The following is a 19,118-nucleotide window of genomic DNA, read 5'->3' as shown; positions in this document are numbered from 1 at the left end:
TCTTGTCTTGTATCTTTGTTTCGCCTATCTTATTTTCGACCTACTTTTGCAACGGCCACAATGTTGCTCAAACGTCTTTCTTGTTGGTTGAACAAAATGCTTGTACCTTCCCTCCTAGAATACTTCCACATTTCGAAGGAGCGCAATATCGGCACGGTGAAAATAAGCCGTAAGGGAATAAGGGAATTAGATCGCACCAAGTCGTTTTCGCAGTGTGTCTTTTCTAAAGGGGAGTTTGTTGTGTATGCGTGTATGTATTTCCCACGAAGCTAACCTTTTAGGGTCGGTAAACGTCACCTTTAAAAGTTGACCGGCTGTATCAGAATAAAAGTGTTCGGCTTATCGTTCTGGGAAATGGCGTACATTGTAGCCCATTTGCATGATGTTGATCGGCTGTTTTGTCTGTTGTCCTTTTTTCTTCTACCATAAATGGATGCTTATCACAATGTTCGGCTTGATAACAACAGTACATGTAACGGAATGAACGTTCTTCCCACAAAACATGCGTCTGTATTCACTTGTTTCTTGCTGTCAAATTTTGCTGTCTCCCTTATCAAATTGTTAGCCCAGTCAAGAGCCTAGTCAAACGGTACAAGAGTTTAGGCTACTTTTTTTGTCGTTACTTCGTCGTTGCTCAGGAAAGAGGTGGTTCTTGCATGAATAATAGAGCAGGGTTGTTATAGCGAAAGTATCTTCTTCAAATGGATCTCTGGTCGATGCCCGTAGGCATCGTGGTTGAAGATGAAAGAGATAAGTAATGTCTTGAGTTTGGTAGTCTCACGGGAAAACGTGTATTAAATTGCCCAACAACACACTGAAAGGAGCGCTGCTGTTGTGGGTTGTAATTGAGCTAAAGCTCAAATCAATTTCGATCTATTGACTTATTTGAATAAATTCAAACGGCTCACACAGTCATCTATTTACTCTGATAGAAAGCCAGTCATGTCTTTCTTCAGAGTCACAGTATTTTCGCCTCGAAGAAAAGGCGTTCTCTTCTTATCTACCTCAGGGACTCTGCTATGCTCTGCAAACAGACAAAGTAAAGAGAAGCAATTTTTATTTACTTTGACTTAACCTTTCCCGAGTCGCTTGTGCTTGTGTTTTGAATTTTCTTGCCAATTTAGCATTTTATCAACCGTCGGCAGCGCGCATTGCCAAAATCCGTTGGGAATGAAATCACGACCTACGGCCATGAAGGAGGCATGATTTAATCTCTTAAATTTGCTCCATCTTTTCCCAATCTCGAGTGGGCCTTACGCTCCGTGTACATAACAGTAGCGCTTTGTCATCTTTCTAAAGTCAAGCTTTTTCCGGGGGGGAGGGAGGAGGACGAGTACGAATGAAACCGAAAGCTGTTAAGGCAGTGGCGAGCTGACCTTTAAAAAGGAACCGTCCTGCGTCTGTCGGTGTGCCGTCATCAACTTTGGGACTTTAGGACGTTGCTGGGACGTTTGCTAATGAATGCAAACGAAAGCGCTTGGCTGCATTTTGTTGAGGGTTTAGTGCGAAACAAAGCGGTACCCTGCTTCACGAAGACTGTCTTTTTTACATTACGTCCTTTTTGTGGACCTTTTTTCTATTTGTCTTGCAGCCTTCTATGTGTGTTTGTGTTGGCAGAGGAGGCCCTCTTCACTTCAAAAAGCTGTCCGGGTGGAAAATGTTATGATAAATGGGGCCCAAGCCCAGCCCAAGCCCATCTACCCAGTCGGGCCTGTCTGATTAATTGATCAGCTCTTCTCGTTCATCCTTCCTACGCTCGAGCAGAACAGAAGTAATTATGAAACCGCGTGGAAGGCGGAGGAGAACGAGCACAAAACGACGAGCCGTGAAAACATGAGCGGTGGGTCGTGTTTTACACCGTACAAGACGCCATCCCCCGGCCAATGGTGACGATGAGAAATAATTGGCAGCAGCAGCAGTAGTAATTGAAAAGAAATTAATGAGCGTTTGCTGGTTGATTGATGTGGGCGCTAGGCGGCGGATCTTTAGCCGCGCGCTCCGTAGAAGCTAATTGACGTTTTGAAAAGTGCGTTGTAGTATTTATTTTTATTTTTTCACACCTTTTCTGAGGGCAAATTTTACACGTGTTCCTACTAAGTACATGGCAAAAAGGTTTACTTTTAAGGATTGCTAGCGAATATCCTTTGTACAGTGGTTGAGGTCAAACAGCCCCTGCTGAAGGTCACTAATTGCCCGGTGAATACTGTCGCTGCAATCGTAGCTAGGGTTTGACCGCTTACAGACAGCAAATTCTTCAAGCTGAAGGGACAGCCGATTCGCTGCCAGGTGAAACAAAACACTGCCGCAACCTATCAGCTCGGTACGGGGGTCTAAAAGTAAAAAGGGGAATTTTATTTATTTAACTGAAAGCATTATATCCTTATTTGTGAAATATACCTTCCGCGTTTACGGTTGCAAACACTCCGACCCAAACCAACAGTCCGACAGTCAAGACGGACAAGAATCTCATGATTAGAGACGCTTCTGGTTGTGTTGATGAGTTTCTTTTCCCGGTCGCTGTCGGCTAAGTGCTGGCCGATGGAAAGTAGTGCCATTCATTTTATACGTGCCTTACACAGAGTTTTGCGCAACATGAAAGTAAAAGACTGTACAGCTGGGCACACAGAACAAATGTATTTTTAATCTGAAATTAATTTGTCACTTATTTCTGCTTGTTTTTACTCGATTGCCACCTGTGCGTCATGCACGCTTGTCGCTTCGCCAGTGCAATGTAAATAGTATAATGAAATATGGTTTTTAATGAAATGCGGTTTGTGGATGTAAATTGGCTCTTTTGAAAGGGCATTCGTTGCAAGACTTTAGGTAATCAAGTTTGTTTTAAGTTTATGTGTAAAGGTACTTACTTACTTACTTATCCTGCGCTACAACCGCTTTGCGGTTTTGGCCTGCCTCAAGAGTGTCCGAAACCGCTCACGGTCTCGCGCCTTCGTCTGCCAGTTCTTTATTTCGGCTTTGATGGCGGACGCCTCCACGCCATCTTGCCACCTCCATTTGGGCCTACCACGCCTCCTCTGTCCTTGTGGACGGCCTAAAAAGACTTTACGGGCTGGGTCGTCCGTTTCCATGCGTATAACATGGCCAGCCCACCGGAGCCTGGCGAGCTTGATACGCGGCACGAAAGTGAGGTCGCCGTACATCTCGTATAGCTCGTCATTGTAGCGGGTCCTCCATTGTCCTTCCACACATACGGGGCCAAGTATCCTTCTGAGCATCTTCCTCTCGAACGCGGTTAAGAGGGTTTCGTTAAGGTACACGTTTGTTATATTATGTATGAAGCATGTTGCACTATGTATGGTTTTGAGTAGACATGATTTTGTAGCATTTTCGCCCAAAACCCCGTGGGAAAACACGTGTACGATGGATTACTTCAATTAAGTACCTGGAATTAGCTACATCAATCGAAGAAAATTGCACGATAGAGACCCAGTAAATTTCCAGATATTTAAAATATTATTCTCGATCTTTCAAACCCGAATTGCTGAGTGGATATAACATCCTCTTCTTCTATTTGGCGTAACGTCCTACGCGGACATGCCAGCCTATACAGGCTTTCGAGACTTAATTCATTAACACGTAGCCGGATAGTCAATCCTTGCTACGGGGGGATGATCCATTCTGGGCTTGAACCCATGACGGGCATGTTGACGGCTGTACCACGAGACCACCCCCAGCCGAGTGGATATAGCATGCAGAAGTCAATATAGGAAGAAATTTCTACAACGATGTGATATTGTTCGGTAAATAGGTGTAATCATAGTGCCATCCTCATTATTATATCACGATTTTCGATAGCATCGGTCCGCAAAGAAAATAATGAAATTTAAAGTAATATATATCATAATCATAATCATTTATTACACCATGTTTTAATAGACCAACAGCAACACCTTCAATTATTGTATATTCTTAGTACAGTAACTGTAATTAACCAACTGCTGTTGCAGATCAACCTTTGCACGCTGTATACTATCGCTGCAATCGTGTTGAGGATCGTTGGCAGTCGCTTCCTGGCGGCACGCTGTAAAGTCCTCGACCATCTGCTGAAGTCGTGTCATAAGCAGACCAAACAAATTACCACTGCAAGCACCCAGTGCATCGACTGGATCTGTAACGGACGCAACAGGGGTTGTTCTATTAGATATGAGTTTTCCCCGCAGCAACGTCTCTATCACCCGCACCCCCCACTCACCGTTGGCTGTAACGCTCTGCACAGAGCACAACAACAGCCCGATGAGTGCGACGCAGCAGAATCTCATGATTACCAGTTCGTGAGCTGCAGTTTCTCCGTAGTAGTCGATAGTTGAAATTAGTTTACTGTACAGCGGGAGAAAAGTTGTACCTTCCTTTTATAGTGCCGGCGTTTTTTTTTTTTCGCGAACAAACGATTGGCTCAGCTGGCTGGGCTGGGCATCTGGAAAGTAGTTGTGAGAGGAAAAAATGCAATTTAAATTTCAAATGCAACTTCATCATTCTTGGTTGTGCATGTTTGAGGAAAAAAAGAGTTCCCCGCAGTTACAGATGCTTGAAAAGTGCTTCATTTGCACGCGAGGAATCGCACTTGTTTGGGGTGTAAATTGCACAACTTGCATAGGAAAAATGCATTCAATTGAACAAGTCATTGAACGTTAGTTGTAAACGATTGTGTATAACCATTGTGTACCATATTGAAGTCGCCGTAACGACCTCGTATGAACCGGTGGCCCTATCGTGGCCGCTCTTGACATTGAATCGTGGCCAGTTGGTATGATTAATCGTTATGCTACCCATCGTTCAACAGCCTTCTTGAAGGTGATGCGCGTTCATCCCACCGTTCCATAAGCGGGCGCCCCAGGGGACGGTGTGTCGACATAATACCGACGATTGAGGCGCAAATTTGATAAGCGCATTATCGCGCTTAAGCGGAGCAACAACAAAAAAAAACACGGGATTGCCGCCGGTTTATACAACTGTGCCGGGACGAAGTGTCTATATCAATTGTGTCCAGGCAGTAAGACACACACACCGCCCAAAATTGTTTTATGCTCGTCCAGCCTGTGTCCTCTCATAAACGTTTCCATCGCGATCGCGGGCGTCTCATCGTTATTTGCAATCTGTGAGCGTAAACGAACGTACTATTGATAAGCGAGGGAGAGAGCGGGACCGAGTGAACATCATTTCAAATTTATTGCCCACCGCCACACGCTGACAGCGACGATCCAAAGACGGACACAATTTCTAATCTGTTCCGATGTGTTTAACTTGACGTTATTTATTTTCAGTTCCGCAAAACACGGCTCTAATCGTGAGTAGCATCGCGCGTCCCCGCGTGTTCAACAAGCACAGGCACACATACACCATACCCGAGCGACACTGGTGCTGCTGCTGCTGCTGCCGTTGGTCAGACCGAGCCCGAAATTCGTGTGGGATTAACCATCGCCTGACTGCACACAGAGTGCCATCGCACGATTCACGAAGCGGACGTGAACGAGCAAACACCCGGGGACCATAATCCATCGGCATATCAAACTTGCTGTGAACGCGGCGAAACCACACAACCGTTTCTTGCACCTCGCTCGCTTTTCGCCCGTGAACAAAAGGATGGAATTTGATTCGGGTTCCGCTGAGCTGAACCAACGAATAGCCGAATGGTTGCGCTGGGATAAGGTAAGCGAAGCAGATAGCAGTGCAAACTCCACGCTGGATTTGGATTTTCATTGTGTGTTTTTTTTACCGACCAACCAACATTTTATGTATTTTTTTACCCCCATACACACAGAATGAAAAGACTCTGGAGGAGGTACGCGAGCTGGCACGGCGCAGTGAGTGGAAGGTGCTCGGGGACCGGTTGCTGCAGCGGCTCACCTTCGGTACGGCCGGGCTGCGCGGCGTGATGCAGGCCGGGTTTAATGCGATGAACGATCTGGTGGTCATACAGTCGGCGCAAGGATTGGCCAAGTACTTGCTGCAGTGCTACCCGTCGGCAGAGGACCGTTCGCGGGGCGTGGTGCTGGGGTACGACGGGCGGTACAACAGCAAAAGGTACGGAAGTGAACCAGTGTGTGTGAGTGTGTGTGTTTAGAAGGATTTTGAAAGGATGGTAGATTTTAGACGTTTCCTGGAAGTTCCTGGAAGTAGATCAGTGAACAAGACGACGACGACGACGAGGACGTTGTGCTTCTACCATCGTTCCACTAGTAACATCAAACGTGCTAGCAGCCGAACAAATGAACTAGTAGAGACGGCTTTGTGAGCTAACTCTGGAAAATTAGCCCACTGAAGCATGCATCCTTTATGTCCTCGGTGAATGTCCTCTTGAGCATTGTGACTAGACCGATTCGTTACTAATTTTGTGCTGAGAAATTGGCAGAGTTATGTTGGCGTCAGAGACTATTCTAGAACGAGCTGCAAAGCCACGTGTGTTTAATAATTTGTTGACTGCTTCTTATTGAACAAGAACCCGTTTACCTATCCATGCAAGCCGAAGACTTCACTAAGAAACAGAAGAAGCCACAGCAAAGAATTAAACATACTAAGTTGTCACTTGTATTTGGTTAGCTGCTTAAAAGTGTCTCCCCACTATGGCCATGCCACAAACTAAAACTAACCTTACCTAAACGTTATATTCTATGTCCCGATTCTAGATTCGCTGAGCTAAGTGCTTGCGTCTTTCTGCACGAAAACATTCCGGTCTGGCTGTACAGCCGCACGGTCGCGACACCGTTCGTGCCGTTCGCCGTGCTCGAGCTCAAGTGTCTGGCCGGCATCATGGTGACGGCGTCCCACAACCCGAAGGAAGACAACGGCTACAAGGTGTACTGGACGAACAGTGCGCAGATCATACCACCGCACGACAAAAACATACAAACATCAATTATGGAGAATTTGGAGTAAGTAACTGGATGATGATACCAACCTTTCGCCCCTTTTCGGAGTGCCACCACTAAATGTGAGAAAGGGTGAACTATTTAAAATGATGATTTATTAAGTGGTACTTGTAACACAGAAAAACAGATCTATTACGGAAAGAGTAGGGACGGAACGGGGGAATGGAGATCGCCTTCGGTGTGCCTGGTTTGTGGACGTAAATCATAGCCCCGAATTAAAGTTAATACTTTAATTGAAATGCAAACGTAATACCCGTTCTCTCTCTCTCGATCTCGGTGCTTTCGGTGCAAAACCATTAACCGGCCCGGCAGTAAAAGCACATTCAACAACCACCACCACCATCGTTCATCCCATCTTCAGCCTTTGCCATGGTGTAGAGTACGTTGTAACTTTTACCAGCTGCTGCCGGTGCTGCTTTTACCTTCCATTCCATTGCTGGTGTGAAGCGTCAAAAAGGACGAAAGTAACTTACGGCACGGCTTGAAGTGAACCATTTCTTCCCTTTTTTGCATTTTGTTGACGCTATCCAAAGAACAGCCAGCCACCTTTTCTGACTCTGCTTGCCTTCCGTATCCTGATCCTACGAGTACAAAAAAGGATCAGCTTTGACAACGTTCTGCCAGGGCAGGCCAACCACCACGAACGTTGATGGTGGTGGCAGCCCACCATGGCAAAAAGGAAGAGGAGGGAGCAAACGGGGTGGTCACCTCTTTGCGATGACGACGTTCGCCGTAGATCAAACGAAGCGTAAATTTCCTGTGGCTTTCAGCCGCCGCCCGCCGAGATGCTGTAAAACCGTAGGAATTAATTGTAGAATGGGATTTTCAGCACTTTGGAAATTAGTTTTGAAATGCTCTGCTCTCGCTCTGGTCCCAGAGAAGGCTGTCTGTTCCAAGGTGACAAACGCTGCTGAAAGAGAGAGTGTCACACGTTTGATAAAAGCTTGTGATGCGGATTGCGTTTGAAATAGTTTTCGCCTGTAAGTATGCAAACAGCATGACAGAGAGGTGTCGTTTGGACCTTGTTTGCTTCGTGTTTAGCAAGGTTGTTGGCTGAGCGTTAGTAATGTCGCTCTCGGAAGCAACGCGTTTGTTTGGAAGGTGTCGGTTTCTATCCGGAATGGCCAACGGCAAGAAAGTTATGTCTGTGAAAGTTGGCCGCAAGCTTTTCCAACTAACGAAGATGTTGGATGATGAGGAATGCAGCCATGAGCTCTACTAGTATCTCTGTGGTCACAAGCCCATCTAACCCACCACAGCGAAGGAAAGTAAATGTCGTACGAACTCTATCTTGTGATGGTTTGTGTGTTGTGTGGTGACTCCTTTCACGAAAAGCACAATTCTAAAGGAGGATTGATTGTTTTCCATTCGGCGAGAATGCGGCTGCAAACGTCCGCATTATTTTCCATTTAATTTGCAATTTTCAAGAAAGCATAAATTCCGTTCTTTAAGGACTTTTGGTCCACTCTTTATATGGTCTGCGTTGTATCAGAAGGCAAACAGAAAGTAATAAAAGTGGTCTTGCTTTCTGGCTACCCTCAAAAGCGCCACTCGAACTGTAAACTACACCCCCAAATGATTGCAACAAGCTAACGAAAGCTCTTCTCCCTCGCTCGCCAGACCGCTCGAATCGTCCTGGAACCTGGAGCTGCTGCTGTCCGACAAACTTAACGATCCGTACGACCAGATGGTGGAGCTGTACTTCCGCAAGCTGCAGGCGAACGTACCGCAACCCTTCATCCGGGACTACAACGCAACCAGCCCGCTGCGCTTCGTCTACTCGGCCATGCACGGCGTCGGCTACCCGTTCGTGGTGAAAGCGTTCGAGTGTGCCCGGCTGCCGGCAGTCGTAGCGGTGCCGGAGCAGCGCGATCCCGATCCCGAGTTTCGGACGGTAAAGTTCCCCAACCCGGAGGAGGGCAAATCGAGCCTGGTGCTGTCGATGCAGCTCGCTAACGAAACCGGATGCGACGTGATACTGGCTAACGATCCGGACGCGGACCGATTGGCTTGTGCTGAAAAGGATGCCAAGTAAGTAGGGGAGGGGAAGGAGAAAAAGAAGGGAGTGCAACTGTTTCTTATTGTAATGTTCTCTTTCTTGTCTGTTTTTTTTCTCTCGGGATTCCACAGAGGTGAATGGCGTGTTTTCAGTGGCAATGAGCTGGGCGCACTGCTGGGTTGGTGGGCTATACGATGCTACCGGGAGCAGCACTCGGACCGGAGTCTGTCCGATTGCTATCTAATTGCGAGCACGGTAAGCAGCAAGATGTGCCGCTCGATTGCGAACGTTGATGGACTGAACTTTATCGAAACGCTGACCGGCTTCAAGTGGATGGGTAAGAATGGGTCGTGCCTCTTTGTGTCTTTGTTCGATTCGGAGCTAGTGTAGCAAGCTTGAGTGTTTAATTAGATTACGCTTGCTTGATCTGGAGAAGGGTTAATGAAAGATAATCGTGCAACATATATTTCTGCATCGCGCGCGCTCCCGCTCATGGGGATTGTAGTTTTAAACTAATTCTATTAGCAGCGCGAGTACGCTCTTGCTCTCCATTAGTCAATTAATTGCGCTCTGCTGACTAAAGCGCATTGATTCATGCTCTCTTTTTGCTCTTTTGTAGGTAATAAATCAGTGGAACTGCTTGCCCAGGGCAAAACGGTACTGTTTGCGTTCGAGGAAGCGATCGGGTTCATGTTTTCGCCCACCGTACTGGACAAGGATGGCGTCAGTGCGGCCTGCCATCTCGCGACGATGGCGTGCTATCTGCGTGCCACCTCGAACCAATCGCTTGCCGACAAGCTGAACGAACTGTACGACATCTACGGTTTTCACTGTACACTCGCTTCGTATCACTTTTGCTACGAGCCACCGGTGATGGAGCGTATCTTCAAGCGTATCCGGAACATGGGCCCGGCCGGCGATGCGCAACAGGATGAAAACTACCCCCAGACGGTCGGTGCCGGTCGGTTTAAGATAGCGGACGTACGGGATCTGACCACCGGGTACGATTCTTCCCAACCGGATGGCCGTGCGGTGCTGCCGACGAGCAAGAGCTCGCAGATGATAACGTTCTCGTTCGAAAATGGTGCCGTCGTGACGCTGCGTACGAGCGGCACCGAGCCGAAAATTAAGTATTACGCCGAAATGTGTGCACAGCCGGGGCAACGGTAAGTTTGAACGGTTCGGTGGTATTGCTTGCAAGCTGCTGCGCTGGCATGCAACCGCTGTTGGAAAGCTCAGGTCGAGGGCGATTCGAGCAGTTTTCGAGCAGCAGTGTACATGCGCCACAGGGTGCTTCAAGGATTGTAATGTAATTTTTCAAATATTTTAGTGACTGGAACGGTTCCAAGGCAACGCTACGCGAGATGGTGGACTGCATCGTGGAGGAGCTGCTGCAGCCGAAGGAAAACAATCTCACCCCGCGCTCGGATTAAACGAGTGCGAACAATCTAACCATGGCTATGGTACGCTACTCGGCTCTGGAAGCGTATCTTGACTTGACACAGCTCGCGCACTAACCGATCCCGACGGTCTGTGTTACTACAATGCTGAACCATTCCTTGACCACTGGTTACACAGATCGCATCACGTACATTGCGAAAGTGTACGTGAATATTCAACAACAACAGCAACAACAACAACGAAGATCGTACAGCTGGCTGTAATCTCAAATTGAGGAGGAAAAGAACAGAGACAGACGGAGAAAAGCTCACCGAGGCATGCATTAATTGACAATTATTAACTCTATTACCTTCCTTTTGTAAGGAAAATCATAACTGAATCTTTCTATAAGACACAACACTAACACACAGCAATCACACACTTCGTGACTTAACTGTTCCTTAGTGAAGTGATTGAACTAGTGATTGAAGGAATTATAAAACACATATTTATGTTGTTTGTAGCCCAACATCAATGTCTACTTCTGAGAAACGTTGACGAACTACATTTAAATGCGCTCTTATAAATGTGTTAATATTTATTTATGCGTTCTAATAACTAATACGCGACAGGAAACTAAAATGACCATAGCCGGCGGCAGGGTTTTTCAAATCGGGATCAACCCCGAATGAGAAAAGCAGTAACATCTCAATCCAATAAGAATCATATTTGTAAACTGCAGAGAGTGTTTGTGAGGCACAACAAATCGTTGAAAAAAAATAGAGAAAATAAAGCACACAGCATCATAACGCTGTATAAAACGGAGCCGCGTGATGTGTTAATTTATTTATTGTGATATTAAAATTCCAAATAATATCAATCAAATAATAATATTAAAATAATCATGCACAGCAAATCCAAAACTTAGTGTTTAGTTTGAAGTTATTTTGGTTTATTCTACATCTAAATATTACCACGAAAACAGTTGTCCTTTTATGCGCGCTCTTCACAATGGCTTTCTTTTGCTTTGCTTTCTTACCGTGTAGCTAAACACATTTCGAAATCCCTCGGAACATTATTCCTCTTCTCTTTCGACGCGATTCCATCGGTCACAGCACCCAAAAAACATTATGGCCAGGTCGAACCTCCTATAGGTTGTGAGACAACACTGTTTAAATTCTAGTCTATCCTGTGTTTTCTGCTGCTTGTATCTGCTCCTACTACCTAAAACTACTTAGTTTTCCCCGCTACTTTTTTGTGTATTTTCGTGACATCGTACGCAACCGGACAACGAAAGTGTATTGAGAGAGTGATCTTCTCTTTCGACGCGATTCCATCGGTCACAGCACCCAAAAAACATTATGGCCAGGTCGAACCTCCTATAGGTTGTGAGACAACACTGTTTAAATTCTAGTCTATCCTGTGTTTTCTGCTGCTTGTATCTGCTCCTACTACCTAAAACTACTTAGTTTTCCCCGCTACTTTTTTGTGTATTTTCGTGACATCGTACGCAACCGGACAACGAAAGTGTATTGAGAGAGTGATAGAGAGAGAGAGTGAGAGACACGCGCGGCCGCAGACGAATCCCGTAAATGCTTTGGTATCGTTGTGACGTATCCGGGGGTTGTATTATTGTGCGATTTAAGATTAAAGGTATGTGTGTGTGTGCGAGCGTTAGTTGTACAAAAGAAAAACAAAACAAAAAACAAGCATTAACGATCTGTTTGCCAGCAAACAATCTTTAATCTCTCCTGCAAGAAGGAAAGTTATGCGATCTTTCGAGTGAATGTAAGCTATCTGCGATGTGTGGTGTGGTGTCCTGCACTTCTGCAAAACCGGACTGTTTCGACGATATCAGGTGACTATGTGGTTGTGTAAAATAAGAATGCTAGTACAAATACTGTCAAATAAATTAAAATTGTCTTGCTTTACTCCCCCATTGTACCTATTAGTCTCTCGCGTATTGCTGCTGCAATCCCCGTCCGAGCACGGTCGCTTCCCTCTCCTCAATCGTTCACCTGTGTGTAGCAGGTAAAATCACAACATTCGGCCGTCGCGTTGCACCCATTGCACGGTTCCGATGCACCATTGCCGCCGGTCTCACTCCCATTGCCCTGCTGGGCGGCCCGGTTGCGCACCCTTTCCCACTGTTCGCGATTGCTATCGATCGTATCCAGGAAGGAACCGGTTTCGGGGAAGATTTGCACCAATATCTCAAACGTCGGCCGTATGACGGTGGTGAGAAACTCGATCTGGAGCATCGGAATGCACGCCTTTTTGCGATCCATCATGGCGTTCGGTCGCAGGCCCATCTGCTTCTCGAGATCTCCCTCGGCAAAGAACTCCGCGTACACGAGGTGCTATTCAATGGTACAGAAGGTACATATATTATTAAACGTCTAAAAAGTGCGCTTTAAAATGCAAAAAATACTAACCGCCACATGTTGCACCGTTTTCCAGGATTTGATCTGATCGTTCAGATCGCAGCACGTGATCATGAGCGACAGGAGCAGCCGCTGATTCGAACCCTCCGTCAGATACTCCGCGCGCAGCTTCTTCAGGCGGGGCAGTATGCGGAAATGGTTCGCCAAATCGGTGGCCAGTATCAGCTCGCGCAAATAATCGATACACTCCTTGAACTCGGTCGTCGACAGCCCGTCCAGGATTTTGCTGCTCGAGTCGTTCAGGATGCAGATCGCTTGCGACAGATGGTGGCGCTCGTTCACGCTGCCCTCGCTGCTGTACAGCCGGGCAAGCGGGCTGCTCGTTTGCGTCTGGTACGAGTTGCTAATGCCCCGATGATCCAGATCGTGACAGAAGGCCGCTATCAGAAACGAGAAGCCCTGCATCTTCCTGTAACGGGGCAGCAGAGAAAACGATGGGTTAATGCACTTTGCAACCAATCCAACACCAACCCAGTCAAATGCCTTACGTGATAATGCCGCGCTCAATCAGCCGTAGATTCATCATGAGCGAGTAGGCAAAGTGCGCAACGGAGAAGGCATGCCACCAGTTGTGGTACGGCGTGTCCCGGTAGCCCTTCTGCACCAGCAGCACAAACCGGGCGAGCTTGTACTCGTGTATCTTGAAGCTGCCGACAAAGTTCAGATCGTAGAACATTCGCATCGCCAGCTGCACCGAAAGGGCATGGTCCTTCACATCCCGCGGGCAGAAGTCAAAGCGCGGAAACGTACGGTACAGCTCGTCCTGCTCCCGGTCCGGTTCCTTCACCGCTTCCAGTGCGTGGTTCACCTCCGTATCCGGTACCTGTAGTAAGCAGCGTGAGAGGATGAGGTGGTGAAATGACGGGGGCACATTGATCTCGGAAAGAGATGACGGTTTTACCTTCATGTGGTAGAGAAGCAGCTCCTGGGATAGCTTGTAGCGTGCCTCGGCTTTCTGGACCTGTTTGTGCACCAGCGCGTGCATAATACTGATGCCACAGTACACGGAGAATGCGGTCGCCACCTCTTCGTCACACTTGTCGAAATGGAATCCGTTCAGCTAGGTGGGGGAGCAGAAATGGAGGAAATGGCCAATACGATTATGTGATTAGTATAGTGCAGCAGAAGAACTCACAGCGCACTGTGTGCCGATTACAAATTTGCCAAATGACGGACAACTTTCAAATTAGTATCATGGACTACTTGATTGAAATTTTGTTCACTGTTGGAATTGAGTGGAAAAAGGACCATAACAACTAGGTAGTACCTAACCCCTTCAGTAGCTAAAAAAAACTATCAAATAAACTCACAGTTCGTTTGACTGCCATTGCTTTCAGCCCAAACCCAACCATCCAACCTTCACCGATAGCAAATCAACAATTGCTCCAACGGCAAACGAACAAATAGGACAAGTTACTATTGTGTAAAAGGTAAAAAGGTTTTTGTGTTCGATTACGATTGAAACTACCCTTTCTCTATGCGATTTGCCCTTTCATTCGCTTCCAGTGCTACACTTCCGGTCCATGGTGTCGTGCTTGGACCCAACACACGACGGGCGTGTTGCAGTAATGTCTCTACCTCTATCGAACGAGGCACATGAAGCAGAATCACTAGCAGCAGCAGCAGCAGCCGGTACGGTAGGTACCTACAAGTACCTTTCCTCCGCTTCTTTGCCCTGCAGCAAACCCCGATAACCTTTCGAACCGTAAAGTGAGATACCGCCGTATGCAGAACTTCCGCCCTGCAGATGACTCCGGGCGGCACCCATGTCAAACACGTAGCGGTGGTAGCCAATGCAACAGGGCGGGGATTATAGAGCGTGTGCATGGCAAGAGTGAACATGTATGCGAAGGGTTCCCCGGGACCGCTCTCGTTCACTGGTGCTGTTGTGTGTATATTTTGTGGTTTGCCTGTAGCCGAGTGGGAAATCCACAAGATACAAGATAAAACACAGAATCGCAATCCATTCGCCGGTGCGCTCCCTTCCTCCTCACTAAGTTGAACAACATTCTGTGCCCTTAACCTCCCCTCTATTCCTTGCATAGGAAGTAGGAAAGAAAAAAGTGAGGATTATTCAAATCGGGAAACGAGCCGGAGGATGTGCAACGCTGTGGGAAACTCTTTTTATTCAGTTAGATGAGATTTTACAACATTCCCCCCTCTTCTTCTGCGAGGCATGAATGGATGCTATTGAACTAGACTTGTATTTTGTGCAACAATTTCGCTTTTCCATTCCACAGACTTTCGAACAAGTTCGAACACTCCGAGCAGCTAATGGAGCAAAATAAAAAAAAAAAAACTGTTCCCTTCCTGTTCTTTTCGATTGAGCTTGGCAAACAAAATCACATCACTCCCAAAAGGACCATTGTCGTTGCCGTGCCAGTCCCTTCCCGGTGGAAGAGGATTTGGAAATTGAGCCATCAAATGGATTGGAATCAAAATCTCGCCCATGGTGTGCCACAGGTGGGAATACTGATTTTCCTATTAACATTTATGACACTGTAGGGCAGCAGCTGCAGCCGCTGTGCAAAGTGGAGTAGGATGTAGGTGGGCCCAATAATCATCATCATATCATATGATGCGTTCACCATAATGTGCACACAACCATCGATCTAATCGTACCGTCCGTCCGTATGCATTGATACGTGAAGGGGAACGAGGGAACTAAAAACAAGTCGGGAACGGTAGCTCTCGAGGCAAGTAATTAAAGTGGAATTGTATTCCTGCATCGAACAGCTCGACGATCCCTTCCCTCCCCGTCCGATCAGTGTTGTAATGGTTTATTTGTGGTACACGTTGATTTCCGACGATGATACACTTTGTTGTCCTGCTGGTGGGCGAGAAGGTGGTGATGTTAGTGGTGGTGGTGATGGGTAGTAATCTAGATGCCCTTTCCAGGTGGATTGACACTGAGCGCTTTCTAGAAATTGGAACACCTGGTGGTGGGTTTATAACGATATGCACATACGGCTTGACAAATTACAGCTGTGAAACGGGATTGGTGGGATAAAATCCCTCAATGTTTGGTAATTGGTGTCTTATTTAAGTGATTTATTGCCATTCCCGTGCTTAATGCCGGTTTTCGATGAATATTATTAGGATGAATATTATAACATATTATTAGGGTGATTGTGTTGTGCATTTTGCATACATTTAGGCGCTTACGAGTGAAGTTCTAGATTTAGATGCAAATTTTGTGTTCCAGTTAGCCAATTCATGATGCTTTTAAGCTTTAAAAGAAGTAATTGTCTTTTAGAAACACACAGATACGTTTTTTTCTAAAGCGAACCTTTACCACACACCTTTAAAGCGTAATAGCTCTGACGACACACTTTCTACCCAATTTTTCCATTAAAACTCAACCACTCTTCAACACATAAAGCACTGCTGCGCTTCCGGGTCACATGATACCCCGGCAATGGTCTTCTGCCTTCACTTTGGTGCCAAATGGTGCACATCACAACCCGGAAGAGCAGTGATTCGATTCCGATGGTCGCCGGCAAAAGAGACAGCTCAACTTTTACGAACTGTAAAACTGAATAATATTTCATGAGGCATCGAAACTTTTCCAACACACTCAGACACACACACACACACACACACACACACACACACACACGTTCGGGCATCCTTTACACGTTTGGGGTGCTTTGGCCTGCTGGTGCTATGGTTGCTGCAAAAGGCTGGAGAAAGTTTACAGTATTATTGGTTGGCTTCTACTCTGCGTGCGTATGTGTGGTGACTTTTCAGAGGCTTTTGTTTTACTCGACGCGATCTCGTCGACGAGCTTGCTGTTGAGATTGTTTGTTTTTTTTTTCCTTCTCTCAGCGCTCTGTGTTTTGGTACAGCCACGTTTGTGGTAAAAGTTTTCGACGATGCTTTTGTTTAGCTTCTTGAAATGGTGGAGGGTAATTGGTTTGATTGGGCACGGGAAATGACAGTAGACGCGTTGCAGAAGCTATTTAGCTTGTAAGTACGGTTAAATATAGCACTGAGAAGATTTATTTTATAGCAACTCATTTTATAGCAAACATTCATTTAAAGTGCAATCGATCTTACTGCACTTACACGCGGGTTTAAAGAGATATATTGAGCCATTAAGTCTGGCAGGTCTGATTATTAATAGATGCTTTAGGGGAAAAACAGCTGAGCAGATTGGCTCTACTCAATAACAACACTCTTTGGCCACCTGTTCAGCTGTATTCAAACGAGACAGTTGCACGATCGGAGACGACCCTATACCGAGACGAAGGGACTTTACTCCAATCCAATCGTCTTTGGTACGGAATACCATTACCGTCAGTGTTGCTTGATTTTAGCAAGAAAGGACCAGGTGTGTCGTGCTTGAAATAAGTTCATTAAATTCACCCAATATGCTACCACTCTGCCAGCTTGAGCGAAAGGACGATTCCTTATGGGATGTGTTCAATATTTTTGCCAGATTTTACTTTGAAAAAGTACTCGCACAGAGACGCACACACACTCCCATTCCATTTCAAACGATTGCTCTTGCTATGCAGTGATCTTTATAAGCTTTGAAGGACGAGCTCAAGAGCTTCAGCTTCTGTGCGTCCGTTCTGCCCTGGCTCGGAAACTGATGGTGCTGGTGATTCGGTTTGCTTGGGAAATCCCGTTCCGAGCTGTACTGTAAATGTTAGGTCAAAGCAAAGAGCATTAGCCGGCGGGTCTTGGGGAGGGCAATCCAAGAAACACGACGACCCCGGGTGCCCGCAGTGGAAGTGTAGTAAAAAATCATAAACCATCTCAAACGCCAGGCCAGGCCACGCCAAAGGCGCAGCGTTGCACTCGGTATGAGAGTAACCCTTGCGAAATTGAATTACAGCTGCTGAATACAAATCGTTTCAATCATTTCCGCTAGGGAAAAGGGCACTCAAATTGCCTACTGGTCGGCGCGGCAACACTGTGTCCTGTGCCGGGGTGCGCCCACCATGAGAGAGAGACGTACGATAATCTCGAGGAACGCAATTTCTGCACAATCTTCTATCTTAATGGTAATCAATTTATGGCAAAAGTGTAACTGGCCATTTTTCTTGTCCATTTTTGTGTAGGATTATATGCTTTCTTTTGCACTGTGGGAAAGCACGATTTTTTTTATCGGGACACAATTTGTCAAACATTAAGTATTCTAGATTATGTTATCCCAAAGAAATCTTAACGTTTTGCTCGTTTTTCCCTTCAGCTTTTCAAGCGATTGTGGAAACGATGCTTTTGAATTACACTTTCTGCCCTTCTCGGTTGATTGCATTCGCCCAGCGTGGCTGTACCGTTACGATCCCGATCCTGACGGACGGGAAAAGAGCTCAAGCAATCTACGGTCCTAAGCGGCTCGAAGGCGGAATTGGCATATTAATACTGAGTGGAAATAGTGTCCACTCTGGGCACTTCCCCAGTATCTTCACTGACCACATCACGACGCTGAAGCTGACGCTGACGGAGAGCGATTAAATCAATCAATCATTTCATGCTTCCTCCGCCTCCTTCCTGCTCTATGCTGCTGCTACTGCTACTGCTGCTGCTGCAAATCTGACACAGGCAACGGGATACAGGGTTTCCCACGATTTATTGGTCAGTTCCCATGATTTTTTGGTGTGTTCCCACGGTTTTTTGGTCGTATCCCATAAATTTTTGGTTCGTTCCCATAATTTATTGGTATTTTCTGATTGGATATCAATACAATTGGACCAAAAAATTCTGGGAAACGACCAAAAAATCATGGGAACGCACCAAAAAAATATGGGAACCCACCAAAAATTGATGAGAACCAACCAATAAATCGTGGGAAACCCTGTAAAGCCGTGTTTCTTGTTGCCTTGCTCCTAAGTGAGATTGTCAGCAATTTTACAGCACTTGGATGAAAGATTTGCTTATCGATTGTTTCCTCCCTGGCGCTTGGATTGAGCTCGGATATGCCAACGAGAAAAGCCGACCTTTTTGCCTGTGGTCGTGAATTCGTTCTTTCCCACGATGGAGACGCCTGATGATTAACAGAAGCTTTTCAAGTGCATATGTGCCTGCTGTGCCGTTGATAGCTTGACGAGCATATAGACACCTTTTTCATTTCTATCTCTCTGTGTTTCTTCTATCACACGCCCACTTACCTTATTGCAGAGCTGGGCCACACCGATGACGCCTTCCTCGTCGCAGATCGGAAAACAGAGTATGTTCCTGAAAATGGGAGCAAAAGTGAGCGTATTAAAAGGACGGTTTGCTTCTTGTTTCGTGAAATTTGGTGATTGAAACACACACACACACACACACACACACACACACACACACACACACACACACACACACACACACACACACACACACACACACACACACACACACACACAAATGATCCCTCTCCTACAATTCATCATTTGAAATTAGAGAACCAAAGTTATTTGG

The 19,118-nt window shown here is 46.3% G+C and overlaps 4 protein-coding genes across 8 annotated transcripts in view; 1 reads left to right on the top strand and 3 right to left on the bottom strand.

The window, feature by feature from the left end:
• The window catches only part of LOC120901436 (phosphoglucomutase-2), a 52,898-nt gene extending 41,810 nt beyond the window's left edge, over positions 1 to 11,088 (top strand). For 2 of the 3 annotated variants that reach the window (XM_040309389.1, XM_040309388.1), the window contains exons 2-8: positions 5,280 to 5,664; positions 5,777 to 6,039; positions 6,642 to 6,887; positions 8,505 to 8,915; positions 9,015 to 9,220; positions 9,503 to 10,049; positions 10,214 to 11,088. In XM_040309389.1, the coding sequence (XP_040165323.1) occupies positions 5,599 to 5,664; positions 5,777 to 6,039; positions 6,642 to 6,887; positions 8,505 to 8,915; positions 9,015 to 9,220; positions 9,503 to 10,049; positions 10,214 to 10,316 (1,842 nt within the window). In that variant the 5' untranslated portion in view covers positions 5,280 to 5,598 and the 3' untranslated portion in view covers positions 10,317 to 11,088. Of the gene's footprint in view, positions 1 to 4,983; positions 5,114 to 5,279; positions 5,665 to 5,776; positions 6,040 to 6,641; positions 6,888 to 8,504; positions 8,916 to 9,014; positions 9,221 to 9,502; positions 10,050 to 10,213 lie in introns of those variants that run through there. The other variant, XM_040309387.1, reaches the window with a different exon arrangement.
• Positions 2,012 to 2,545, bottom strand: LOC120901444. The gene is made up of 2 exons (XM_040309401.1): positions 2,398 to 2,545; positions 2,012 to 2,330 (listed from the first exon to the last, which is right to left on the bottom strand). Exons 1-2 carry the CDS (start codon positions 2,468 to 2,470, stop codon positions 2,131 to 2,133), a joined length of 273 nt encoding a protein of 90 aa, XP_040165335.1. The 5' UTR covers positions 2,471 to 2,545; the 3' UTR covers positions 2,012 to 2,130.
• LOC120901443 lies at positions 3,848 to 4,350 on the bottom strand. The gene is made up of 2 exons (XM_040309400.1): positions 4,211 to 4,350; positions 3,848 to 4,126 (listed from the first exon to the last, which is right to left on the bottom strand). Exons 1-2 carry the CDS (start codon positions 4,275 to 4,277, stop codon positions 3,915 to 3,917), a joined length of 279 nt encoding a protein of 92 aa, XP_040165334.1. The 5' UTR covers positions 4,278 to 4,350; the 3' UTR covers positions 3,848 to 3,914.
• Positions 11,089 to 11,193: 105 nt separating the features above from the next.
• The window catches only part of LOC120901435 (cGMP-dependent 3',5'-cyclic phosphodiesterase-like), a 46,841-nt gene continuing 38,916 nt past the window's right edge, over positions 11,194 to 19,118 (bottom strand). For all 3 annotated transcript variants that reach the window (XM_040309384.1, XM_040309385.1, XM_040309386.1), the window contains 5 exons: positions 18,827 to 18,893; positions 13,609 to 13,767; positions 13,196 to 13,530; positions 12,699 to 13,116; positions 11,194 to 12,623 (listed from right to left, as the gene is read on the bottom strand). In XM_040309384.1, the coding sequence (XP_040165318.1) occupies positions 12,270 to 12,623; positions 12,699 to 13,116; positions 13,196 to 13,530; positions 13,609 to 13,767; positions 18,827 to 18,893 (1,333 nt within the window). In that variant the 3' untranslated portion in view covers positions 11,194 to 12,269. The remainder of the gene's footprint in view (positions 12,624 to 12,698; positions 13,117 to 13,195; positions 13,531 to 13,608; positions 13,768 to 18,826; positions 18,894 to 19,118) is intronic.

The sequence above is a fragment of the Anopheles arabiensis genome, chromosome 3, assembly GCF_016920715.1.
Source record: "Anopheles arabiensis isolate DONGOLA chromosome 3, AaraD3, whole genome shotgun sequence".
Lineage (NCBI taxonomy): Eukaryota > Metazoa > Arthropoda > Insecta > Diptera > Culicidae > Anopheles > Anopheles arabiensis.
The sequence above is the reverse complement of the archived record's forward strand: the minus strand, read 5'-3'. Positions and strand labels throughout refer to the sequence as shown.

Excerpts from the sequence above, each read along its gene's own strand:
- LOC120901444 (XM_040309401.1), bottom strand. The coding sequence starts at position 2,470 with ATGAGATTCTTGTCCGTCTTGACTGTCGGACTGTTGGTTTGGGTCGGA. Across the intron at positions 2,331-2,397 it reads TGCAACCGTAAACGCGGAAG|ACCCCCGTACCGAGCTGATA; the intron begins GTATATTTCACA and ends TTTTACTTTTAG.
- LOC120901443 (XM_040309400.1), bottom strand. The coding sequence starts at position 4,277 with ATGAGATTCTGCTGCGTCGCACTCATCGGGCTGTTGTTGTGCTCTGTG. Across the intron at positions 4,127-4,210 it reads GCAGAGCGTTACAGCCAACG|ATCCAGTCGATGCACTGGGT; the intron begins GTGAGTGGGGGG and ends CGTCCGTTACAG.